General features: G+C 36.9%; 1 protein-coding gene across 1 annotated transcript; it reads right to left on the reverse strand.

Annotated features, from left to right (window-relative positions):
• Window positions 1-4,556: 4,556 nt before the first annotated feature.
• LOC115215109 (zinc finger protein 271-like) lies at window positions 4,557-8,107 on the reverse strand. Its single transcript, XM_036505191.1, has 4 exons — window positions 6,478-8,107; window positions 5,668-6,432; window positions 5,512-5,515; window positions 4,557-5,408 (listed from the first exon to the last, which is right to left on the reverse strand). The coding sequence occupies exons 1-2, from the start codon at window positions 6,943-6,945 to the stop codon at window positions 5,683-5,685; spliced, it is 1,218 nt and encodes a 405-aa protein (XP_036361084.1). The 5' UTR covers window positions 6,946-8,107; the 3' UTR covers window positions 4,557-5,408; window positions 5,512-5,515; window positions 5,668-5,682.
• Between the last annotated feature and the right edge of the window lie 4,655 nt (window positions 8,108-12,762).

Genomic DNA, 12,762 nt, shown 5'->3' on the forward strand with positions numbered 1-12,762 from the left:
GCGAGGGGAAATCGTCTAATCAGCATCCGCGAGTTATCAGAGGATGTTCATATTAGTTACGGTTCAGTTCAGTCCATTATCACTAAAGATTTGGGTGTGAGACATGTGCCTACCAAGTTTGTGGCAAAACTGCTTCCAGCTAAACGAAAAGACATTCGGGTTTCAGTTGCACAAGATCTCTTTGATTGTATCGAGAACGATGAAACGTTTTTGAAAACTTTGCGTAGGCCTCTGAGCAGGTATCGCCAAACTTTTGGCAAAATTTGATGCAGATTCTCTGCTCAACTTTTTCTGTCGTGGTCAATGCGACGATTGCACGCTATACCACGTCCCTTCCAAGCTCTGTAGTAAACTGCAGAAGTGAGCTAGAATATATAAATATATATATATCTTAACACTGTACATGTGATGATGTAATAATGCTGTTATTTTATATACTACGGTATGCTTCAAAATACTTCAAAGAAATGCAGAGAAGGGAAGAGAGAGTGAGTGAGAGAGAGAGAGGTAGTTGTTTTTTTTATTGCCCTCAGGGGGCTAAACATAGAGGGGACAAACAAAGGGATGGATTAAATCGATGCCAGTGCGTAACTGGTACTTAATTTATCGACCCCGAAAGGATGAAAGGCAAAGTCGACCTCGGCGGAATTTGAACTCAGAACATAAAGACAAGACGAAATACTGCTAAGCATTTCGCCCGGCGTGCTAACGTTTTTGCCAGCTCGTCGCCTTGTACCTTATAGAGAGAGGTTGTGGTTTGGAAGTATTATGTAGATAAATGTCAGCAAAGGGAGGTAATACCCTCGATTCCAGTATTGTCGTCGTCCCGTTTACACAAGGGTTTACGTAATAATTCTATTATTGACACACGTTATGATAGCCTGAAAGGAAATCTTTGCCAACTTAATGCTTACACATGGAAACAGTGAATCCGTGTGTTGCTGAAGCATTTGACAAAATCATTAAAGAGTTGTTAGGCCGGGATTGTCAAAGGATTTTTTTTTTATCAACTTTCTTCTGTGACATTAATCTCCTTCAGTGTTTAGCTATTAATTTAGATCTTGTCACAATCAACCAGTGAGACTGACTGCACGTTTTCAACCACAGATTAATAGCAAATAAATGTCCTTGTATATTAGGGAGTCAAAATCCCCATCTGTCTGTATCAACATTTTTTTTGCTGTCAAATTTTTTAAAAAATCATTAAAACCCACCTTCTGCAGAACCAAACTCCTCCTCCTCGTCGTTTAACGTCCGTTTTCCATGCTGGTATGGGTTGGACGGTTTGACTGAGGTCTGGAGAGTCAGCAGCTGCACCACAAACTTTATTTTATAGGCCTACAGTATTCATAACATTTCAGGAGGTGCAGCCTCCTGGCATCCCAGACCCCGGTCGAACCGTCCAACCCATGCTTGCATGGAAAACGGACGTTAAACGATGATGATGATGCAATATTTTTATATTTCCAGACTTTTTATATCCGTTTTTGACCCCCATGCTTGCATGCAAAGGGCGTTTTTTTTTGTTTTATATATATTATTATTGACCTATTTACTATTTTTATTTTTTAACCTCCTACCAACTTGTCCAAGTCAGCCAAGATGCCAAAGTGTTGAATCTGATTTCTTATGCAATCTCTTAAAATTTTCTTTTGTAATCTTTACTTATTGTAATAAAAAAAAAAAAAAAATTCAATGTAAATTGGATTAATAAATTTATTTATTCTTTTACTTGTTTCAGTCATTTGACTGCAGCCATGCTGGAACAGCGCCTTTAGTTGAGCAAACTGACCCCAGGACTTATTCTATCGATCTCTTTTGCTGAATTGCTAAGTTACAGGGACATAAACACACCAGCATTGGTTGTCAAGCAATGTTGGGGGGATAAACACAGACACACAAACATATACACACATACATATATATATATATATATACACGATGGGCTTCTTTCAGTTTCTGTCTACCGAATCCACTCACAAGGTTTTGGTCGGCCTGAGGCTATAACAGGAGACACTTATTATTTATTATTTGTAACTCCGCTTTCAATGCTGGGCTTGGTCTGAGCATTTTGATGGGATCCAATGGGTTAGAGGACGTTTTTCCTAATGCCAACCATATTTCTAGCACTTGTGAGGTGTCTTGTAACTTACAAGACGAAAGAGATCCCATGATCAGGAGGAGAAATATGAGATACAGTAGCTGTATTATGGGAGGTGTTAGGAATTTAATGGATGATGGGTGGAGTAGAGACAGGTTTGTTATGGAGGAGATTCATAGCTACCTCACATTTTATATGGCTAGATTGGAGTGGCTGGAAGGATGCCAAAAAAGTGGTAAATATGGGGGGAATAGCTGTTAGGACAAACCCTTAAGGTGATAGGTGCCAGAAGGTGAATAGGAAGGAGTATGGAGACAGGGGAATGAGGAGGGGTGGGGTAAGACTGTGAGAGAGAGAGTAAGGTATGGATAGAAACGTGGTGTGGAGGCAGTCGGATGTATATAGAAGGTGGATGTGATGAATGAGCAAGGGTGGAGGTGACTGATGACAAATATGAGTGGTGGGGATGATAATGATGGATGTCTATTAGCTGGAAATAGAAAAGAGGAGAAGGTGTTGTGGTTGACAATATAAAAACCAATGATTTGGTTTGGGATAAAGTAACAAGTTTTACTTTCAATACTTACAACAGCAGGAAAATATAGTAGATAGGAGAGTGATGAAGGGATGAATGGTAAAAAAACAAAAGATGGGGGTTAAAGGTGTCACAAGTAGAGGGAGGGTGAGAAACAGTTACGAAGAAGGGTGTGGGCAGTTAAATGGTAAGAACAAAAAATGGAAAGTGACTCAGGGGTGGAACCCATTTGTCTGGGTGGGAGAAGCAGCATTCATAGAGCTAGTTGTGTGCATACAAATTGTCAATTAAAAACCTCAATCACACTGTGCTGGCATAGCTGGGTGGGGCTTATCAAGTATTGTGTATAAGCAATATTTAAGAAAAAGTGGAAGTGGATTGGTAGCACAATTAGAAAAGACACACCAAATGTAGCGAAAAGTGCTTTACAGTGGAAACCGGATGGATATAGAAGGAGAGGTAGACCTAAAAACTCGTGGTGGAGATCAACACAAAAAGAACTAGAGAAAGGGGGACATTCATGGCAGAGTATAAGTACAGAAGCCAAAAATTATGCGACAAGGAATTCAACTATAAGTGGCCTATACTCCGCGTTGGAGGGTTAAAGGCATAAAGTGGAAAAAGTGGAAGTATAAGCAAGCATCTCCTCTGTGATGTTTACCATCCTGAGATCAATCCTCAATGCCTCAGCTTGTCTTTCTGAGTCTCCTTCTTCCTTATAAATTAATGTACAAAGTCATCCTATTGTTTATCTTTACTTCACTGCATGGTTATAACCTTCCAGGTGGTGCTATTAAGTTAGACATGGCTTTGGCCAATACTGGTCAAAACCTATGTAATTATTATAATACCTCATCGTTAGTATGAAACAATGTCAACAGAATACATAGCTGCAAAGTAAACATTTGGTGAAGATTAGTTTTGGAGGAATGAAACTTCCATGGGTAATGGTTGAGTCAGCACAGGTTAAGTTAGAAGTTACATACAGAATGATGACTGCAAAATAATTTAATAGTAAACTTTATTGAAAATTTTCATGAAATTCATGACATTTCCAAGGAGTGATAGGGTAAAAATTAAGGATACTTGGCTTCATCACAAAAATGAGAAAATATATACAATAGATATGTCCAACCCACATCTGCATATAGGATGGGCATTAAAACATTGATAAGCAGGCTTCACACATTTTTCTGCCAAATTTCCATATATATATAGTTGAATGTCACATGGACACAAACAAATTAACATTTATACAAGGGAGTGCTGAAAAGTTCCTGGTTTTGGGTAAAAGAAAATACAAGAAGATCAGTTAATTATGATTTTATTCAACATATTCCCCTCTCAGATTCACACACTTATTGCAGCGATCTTTCAGTTTTTTTTGAGCCCTGTAAAAGAACTCAGAAGGGTAGGCCTTCAACCAGGCCTTTTGTGATACCCTTAAAGCCGTTAACTTTTTGGCACTCCCTCGTATTAACAATCAAGTCATGAAGGAATCATATTATAAATAAAAGAAATGATAAAATTAGATATTTTTTTACCAACAATAGAATTACTCTCTTATTGATATTGATATATATATATATATATATATATAAAATACAAAATGGGACAAGAACGCAAAACATCCAAATAGACGATACAAAAAACACAGACGGGTCATTCGAAGCCTTTAATCTTCAGTCAAGAACCGGATCATCCTCGCAATTTTGGCTGATTAATCTTGAGATTGCTCCAATCTGGCCAGCCCCAAGGAAAAACTAAGCTAAGAGCATTAGATTCCTTGCAAAAAGGATCGAATGTATACGAAACAAGGACAGAAAAACAGACGATGTTACACGAATATAAATACAAAAAAAAAAATAATACGAATATAAATACGACATATATATATATAGAATAAAATTTAAACCACAACATAAATGAAACATATGTATATCCTATGTGATATGATAAAACATTTCATGCTATGATCCAAGTATACTTTTATAATTGTAGAGCGATGTTGCCACTGATCTCTGCGAATACATTTCTCATGAATTTACCAACAATGTGAAATCACAATTGACTTTCTTCCTTCAACATATCTGTTTGATGGAATATGGATGAGTATTGAGGAAAAACTTTATCAAATGCATCAGAGTGCTAAGTTATTTCACCAATGACAATATACTTGGGTTCTTTAAAACATAGTGTTGTCAGGTTGTTATCACACTATCTTCTTTCATGCCTAAAGACATTTAGGGTTATATATGATATTTTTCTTATAAAATGAATTTTGATGTCTATGGTGAATACAGTGCAGGAGTGTGTAATAGTTTTTGCTGATGAAATTAATTTTTTTTCCTTTCATCTCCAACAAGAAAATGAAAAAAGAATTTATTCCTGTAATATTAGGAATGAAAAAGCATTTTAAGTTATTACATTGGTTTATTCTCCTCCCAACATCAATGATTCAATACTGACATTCATAAACACTTTCTTATGTCAACTACACTTACTGTACATTGAGAATATTACTAGTTTATACCACAGGAAAGAACTAATATTCATAAAATTATTAGTTATACTGAGAAGAAAAAGGGAAATTAATTTGCTTGATAAAAACTGAGTTTTGACATAGATACAGTTAATACATGCCTAGCTAAGTTGCCTTTGATTTCATCTTGAGCAAATGTACTTGTGTCTAGTTAAGATATATCCACAAGAGAGTATTTTGCCACAGACATCACAGAGATGTGCTTGGTCTCCTGTATGAACATAATAATCCTGTGCAGGTGGCACATAAAAAACACCATTTTCGAGTGTGGCTGTTGCCAGTACCACCAGACAGGCCCTCGTGCCGGTGGCACGTTAAAATCACCCACTACACTCTCGGAGTGGTTGGCATTAGGAAGGGCATCCAGCTGTAGAAACTCTGCCAGATCAAGACTGGAGCCTGGCGTAGCCATCTGGTTCGCCAGTCCTCAGTCAAATCGTCCAACCCATGCTAAGCATGGAAAGCAGATGTTAAACGATGATGATGATGACAATGACACATCTTCTAACCTGTATGAATACGTATGTGATGACTTAATTTACTTTTGTCTGAGAATGACTTACCACAAATACTACAGTTATGAGGTTTTTCACCTGTGTGAATAAGTTTGTGTCTGGTTAAATGACTTCCACAAGAGAATGATTTACCACAGATATTGCAATGGTAGGGTTTCTCTCCTGTGTGAATACGTTTGTGAATAGCAGCCTCACTACTTCCTGAGAAGGATTTACCACAGATATCACAGTGATATGGTTTCTCTCCTGTATGAATACGTTTGTGAATCGTTAATTCACTATTTCCAGCGAACAATCTACCACAGATATCACAATGATATGGTTTCTCACCAGTATGAATACGTTTGTGCTTAGTTAGGACACTTCCAGAAGAGAATGCTTTATTACAAATCTCACAGTGGTATGGCCTCTCTCCTGTATGAATCCGTTTGTGAACAGTTACTTCGCTGCTTCCAGAGAAAGATTTGCCACAGATATTGCAGTGGTAGGGTTTCTCACCTGTATGAACACGTATATGATTAGTCAACTTATCTCCATCAGAGAAAGATTTACCACAAATATCACAGTGATATGGTTTCTCTCCTGTATGCATACGTTTGTGTCTGGTTATGTGATTTCTTTGAGAGAATGATTTGCCACAAATATCACAGTGATACGGCTTTTCTCCGGTATGAACACGTTTGTGTACAGTTAAATCACTACTCCCAGAGAATGATTTACCACAAATATCACATGGATACGGCTTCTCCCCTGTATGAATACGTTTGTGTGAAGTTAATTGTCCATTATCAGAGAACGATTTACCACAGATATCACAGTGATATGGCTTCTCACCCGTGTGAATACGTTTGTGTTTAGTTAAATGGTGATTTAGAGAGAATGATTTGCTACAGACATCGCAGTTATAGGGTTTCAATCCTCTGTGAATACGTTCATGCACAGTCAGGTTACTTTTAACAGAATATGACTTTTGACAAACGTTGCACTGGTAAGGCCTTTCTCCTGTATGAATGCGTCCATGCCTGGTTAAGCTACCTTTCCCAGAGAATGCTTTACCACATATATCACAGTAATACGGTTTCTCTCCTGTATGGATACGCTGGTGTCTAGTTAAGCTACTTTTCCCAGAGAATGATTTACCACAAATTTCACAGTGATTTAGTTTTTCATTTGTCTGAATGCATTTATGAGAAGTCAAGTAACTACTCTTAGGGAATGATTTACTACAAATATCACAGCAATATGGTTCCATTTTATATGAATTTGTCTAGATAAGGTATCTACAAATATCACAACAATAAAGTTTATCTCCTCTATGAATATGTTTCAGTCTAGTTAAACGATTTTTTGAAGGAATGATTTATCACATGCAATGGTTTCTCTCCTGTATCAACATATTTGTGTATAACCTGGCGTTAGGAAGGGCATCCAGCTGTAGAAACTCTGCCAGATCAAGACTGAGGCCTGTTGCAGCCATCTGGTTCGCCAGCCCTCAGTCAAAATCGTCCAACCCATGCTAGCATGGAAAGCGGACGTTAAACGATGATGATGATGAAGTTTGCAGTTCCAGATAAAGATTTACGCCGGATATAGGTTCGGTTCTGTATGAAGAGCTGCCGTTTTTTTCTTTTTTCTTTGAAAGAAAAACTTTTTACAGATACCACAGTATATCTTCAGTGAAACTCAATCCATTAAGTTTCTCACATAATTTCCGTTATTTTATTCCCTCACCACAAAACAAGGATATCTGTCTTGGTCTGGTTTCCATGTATTCCTATGTTGATGGGAAAATATCTACTGTTATCAATACAGCAGTGATAATTACAAATATCTGAAGATTGTCGCAAAACTATTTTTGAAGTTTCCCGGTTCCAGTCGTTTGCGATTCAACCGGAATTTAACTCGAAGACAAGACATTAAAAACCAACGCACAAAAAAAACGAAACACACAAAGAATATGGAAGTTGTGTTCCTCTTCGATTGTTTACTAAACTTTTCATGTATAGACAATGCCTCTGTTAACAATAGCTGATATTTACTTCATAGAATCTCAATTTAAGTTCATTTTTGGAATTGAAGTAAAATTTTCAGAATTCCGAAGCAGCAAACAGAAGGTGCATTTGAATTGTTAATAAAATTCTCATATTCTTCTCGCAGCATAAGAACAGAAACTAAGTTCCCAATATTGTTGGTCGCCGAGAATTACTAAACGACTGGAATGGTTCGCATAAATAATTCCTTTATTTACACACATTATAACAGTCTTGAATCAATTCTTTGTCAACTTACCGTTTACACATGGAAACAGTGAATCAGAGCGTGGCTGAAGCTTTCAACCAAACAACCCAAATAAACAAATAACAAAAGAGTTGCTAGGGTTGCGATTGTCAAAGGAAATTTATCAGCGATTTAGTGTTTATCTATCGGCTTCTATTTATAGCCATCATTTCGTATATTGTCACAATCAACCAGTGAAGCTAGCTGCATGTCTACAGCCACAGATTGCATAGCAAACACATATACGTGTATAAACACTATATATATATATATATATATAGCAGTTTGGGTAAGTATATCCTGCTATAGCACCGGGCCGGCCAAAGCTTTGGGAGTGGATTCGGTACACAGAAACTGAAAAGAATCCTGTCGTGTCTATGTGTGTGTATGTGCGCGCGCGTGAGTGTGTATATATGTATGTATGTATGTATATATATATATATATATATATATATATATTATATATATATATATATATTATATATATATATATATATATATATATTTACGTGTGTGTGTGTGTGTGTGTGTGTGCTCTCTCCCGCACGCTTTCTCTTAACTTAGCGGTTCGGCAAAAGAGACTGATAGAATAAGTACCAGGCTTAAAAAAAAGGAATGGGTCGTTTCATTCGACTAAAAACTCTTCAAGGCGGTACTCCAACATGGCCTCAGTTATATGACTGAAACAAGTAAAAAATAAAAGTTAACACACACACACACACACACATACAGCCGTGGCTGTGTGGTAAGACGCTTGCTTCCCAATCACATGGTTCCGGGTTCAATCCCACTGTGTGGCACTTTGAGCAAGTGTCTTCTACTATAGCCTCAGGCCAACCAAAGCCTTTGGTAGACGAAACTGAAAGACGTTCGTCGTATATTTGCATAATATCTTGCTCACACGTGACTACAGGCCATTTCTCTCTCTCTCCCTCTCCTGTTTTTTTTTCTGGACGGGACGGCCATCGAGCTGGATGTCGTTTCTGTCGCCCCCTGACATTTTCCCCCTTCCACTATTTACTTCTCTTCTTTTTATTCTATTTCGTTCAGGAATTTCTGCCAGGCGTCACCCATTACAATTCTTCTTGTACTAACAACTCTTAATGTTTGTCTTCGTCGATTGTTTACTTTGTCCGTCCACTCTGTTGTTGTTTGTTTGTTCAAAGTCCTAGCTCTCAGCAAATTTTATATTAAAAAAATTTCTGGATGCTGCTGTCTTACGAAATTTTCCTGTCTTGTTGTTAAAAGCGCGAAATAAGGAGTAGTAAAGCGGTCGACAACTGATGAACAAGTCATCTTCTTTTGGTATTTTGTCCTGTACTTGTCTTTCGTCCGTTTGCGTATTTTTCACTCGTTGGTAACGTCCTTTAAATAATATATATATATATATATACAAAATGAGAAAATGGAGAAACATACCTAAATCAATCATCAACCATCAGATAATACCCAATCAATACTTTATTAAACCATTACACAACAGCAATGATATTATACATTAATATAGTACAAATATAACAAGACATAGAAATAGAAATAGAAAATACATTTACATTGTAGCTGACAGCTGTTTCAGCCGTGAAGACAGGTATGTCCCATTTAACCTATTAGCCATATAAAGCAGGTATAAATGAGACATTAACAAGAATGTCTCACGGCCTCTTCAGAGAATTTAATGTAAGTATGAAAAAAATTTACATATAAATATAAATATGTGTGCATACACACTCATATATATATATATATATATATATATATATTATATATATATATATTATATATATATATATATATATATATATATATATATAATATAAAAAGTATAGGAAAACTTGTAGGTGTAGACGATCCTTAATTCATAATCCAGGTTGGTACAAATCCAATATAAATTCTATAAATTGTTTCAGAGTCTAATTAATTCCAAAGACAAAAACGGAAAACTCTTCTTGAAATAAAAACTAGATTCTTTGTCGGGAATTACATATTGGTAAGAATAATTACGACCAACCAAAATAGAAAAAGATCTTTTATTGCTCAAACAGGAACGAACAATGGTTTTGTGGGTCATAATTATTCATACCAATATGTAATTTCTGACACAGAATCTAATTTTTATTTCAAGAATTTTTCGTTTTTGTCTTTGGGATTAATTACACTTTGTGATTAATTAAAACTCCCCCATTTGCTGATCGAGAACGACGGATACCAATATTTCGCAGCTTTCTGGGGGTTTTTTGCAGCTTATCGGTATCATATACTCGAGGCATCTTATTGATTTTTTTCCATCATCTGTTCCCAGTCTTCAAGATCTACAGACCACGCTAGCAGGAAGTGTTAAGAATCTCTTGACCAAAACAGCCCACTTTTGGAACCTGACCATGTCCGCGTATAAACTTACATAGTCTTATGGAGGACACTCAAATCTCAGACTTGAAACATGAACCAGATAACATAAATTGAAATATCATTGGTCTCAGTTAAGTGAAAAGAAAGAGTGAAGTGCAAACTCATTCTAAAAAGTGATCACGTTTTTCTCTGGTAAAGTAAAGGGGATAAAAACGAAGGAGGCGCGGGATTTTTGATAAATAAGAATATTGCTGAGAATGCTATCAACTGCAGCGCATTAAATGAGTGGATAAGCAAAATGACCGTAAAACTGAATAAAAATTACGAAACTAACATTATCCAAGTATATGCACCTACTTGTGGCTATGACGTTAAAGAGATTGAAATATTTTCCAGGAAGCCTGGCGGTGTCATAAAAGAAGAGAAAGTGAACAATACTTAAGTGATAAAGGATTTTAACGCAAAGATGGGCATTAAGAATAGAAAAAGTGAAACTCTTACCGGAAAATATGGAACAAAAAATGAAAAATGAGAAAGACTAATTGAATTCGCATAGCACAAATAAATGAGAATAGAAAATACCTTTTTGCTAAAAGAAGTGCCAGAAAATAGACAAAGAAAAGCTTCGGAGACAGAACAAGAAGTGGAATTGATTTCATACCCTCATTTAGTCCAGATGTAGTTCAGGGAGTGGCAGCTACAAATAACGTGAACATTGGAAGTGACCAGAGACTTGTCAAATGCAAAATACAAATAAATACAACAAAAGAAAGGAACAAGAAGCTTAGAAAATCACAGAGAATTTGCCTCAGAATACCAGTTAGCCCTGATAAATAGATTTTATATACTTTGGAACCAGATATACAGTGGCAATACTGAGGAGATAACAAATATTATTTCTAAGACAATAAAACAAAAACACAGCAAAGGAAGCTAGATCTATCAGTAAAAAGGCAAAAGACCAAACGTTACCAAAAGACATTATTAATCTCATGAATATCCGAAGAACAATGAAACAAGACTCATTTACACAACGCATTGAATATAGTGAATTGTTTAAAAGAATAAGGAAAAAAAAACTGAGACAAAATGAAAGAACGTCAAATATGGAGATGATCAAGGAAACGGTTGAAAATAACAAAAGTTAAAACGAAAAAGAAAAAAACAAATTAAGAAAAGACTAATTGTGGGATGTAATATAGTCATTAACCTAAATAACAAAAATGGAAAACAACTTACAGGAAGAATATTAGAAAGAATAAAAGAATTCTATGAAAACCTATAACAATCAAGCAAAGAAGTTTCTCGAAAAGTAAATTCAAAGGAAAGGGTCCCAGACATTTTGGAGGCAGAAGTTAGAAATGCTATGAAGGAAATGAAAAGAAATATAAACCTGCAGGTCCGGATGGGATTGAGACAGACATAATAATAAAAGTGGTTGGACCAAGCACAGAGAGAAGGAATTGGCTAAACTGTATACAAAATGCTTCCATGAACATAGGATAGCGGATGTGTAGAAAGATTTCTAACTGACTCTTCTTCATGAATAAATGGATGGCAAAGATCTAAAGAAATACAGACCAATCAGTCTGCTATCACACATCTACAAGATCTTCTCAAAAATCAATTCAGGAAGAATTGAGAGAAAGTTGAATGAGGACATTGCAACGAAACAGGCAGGCTTCAGGAAAAACATCATAACAGATATGAATAGATTGTAGTGACTCCATCTTGGAAATCTCCAGCACGCATGCGCAGAGTTGGAGTCTTCCGGGAGGCCTGCCAGAAGTTCCCTCATGTGCATGCGCAGAAAACTAGCAGCAGCGAAATTCCCTCGTTATCGTTCGCTTGAACGCCGGCAGCTGAACGAGACAGTCGCGTTTTGTCAGCTCTCTCAAGCTGCTACCTTGAATGGACAGGATTTGGCTCACTCCACTTGACTACTGCGACAAGCTCCAAGGCTGCCGATTCGCCCAGAAAGAAGAATGTATATACTCTTTTACTCTTTTACTTATTTCAGTCATTTGACTGCGGCCATGCTGGACCACCGCCTTTAGTCGAGCAAATCGACCCCGGGACTTATACTTTGTAAGCCCAGTACTTATTCTATCGGCCTCTTTTGCCGAACCGCTAAGTGACGGGGACGTATAGACACCAGCATCGGTTGTCAAGCAATGCTAGGGGGACAAAAACAGAAACACACACACACACACATACATATATATATATACATATATACGACAGACTTCTTTCAGTTTCCGTCTACCAAATCCACTCACAAGGCATTGGTCGGCCCGGGGCTATAGCAGAAGACACTTGCCCAAGATGCCACGCAGTGGGACTGAACCCGGAACCATGTGGCTGGTTAGCAAGCTACTTACCACACAGCCACTCCTGCGCAAATCAAGAAATAAATATCTATACTGTTGAAGTTAATCGGAAGTCT

Source organism: Octopus sinensis, linkage group LG8 (assembly GCF_006345805.1).
Source record: "Octopus sinensis linkage group LG8, ASM634580v1, whole genome shotgun sequence".
Classification (NCBI taxonomy): domain Eukaryota; kingdom Metazoa; phylum Mollusca; class Cephalopoda; order Octopoda; family Octopodidae; genus Octopus; species Octopus sinensis.

Excerpts from the sequence above, each read along its gene's own strand:
- LOC115215109 (XM_036505191.1), bottom strand. The coding sequence starts at position 6,945 with ATGGAACCATATTGCTGTGATATTTGTAGTAAATCATTCCCTAAGAGT. Across the intron at positions 6,433-6,477 it reads GTAAATCGTTCTCTGATAAT|TATCCATGTGATATTTGTGG; the intron begins GGACAATTAACT and ends GGGGAGAAGCCG.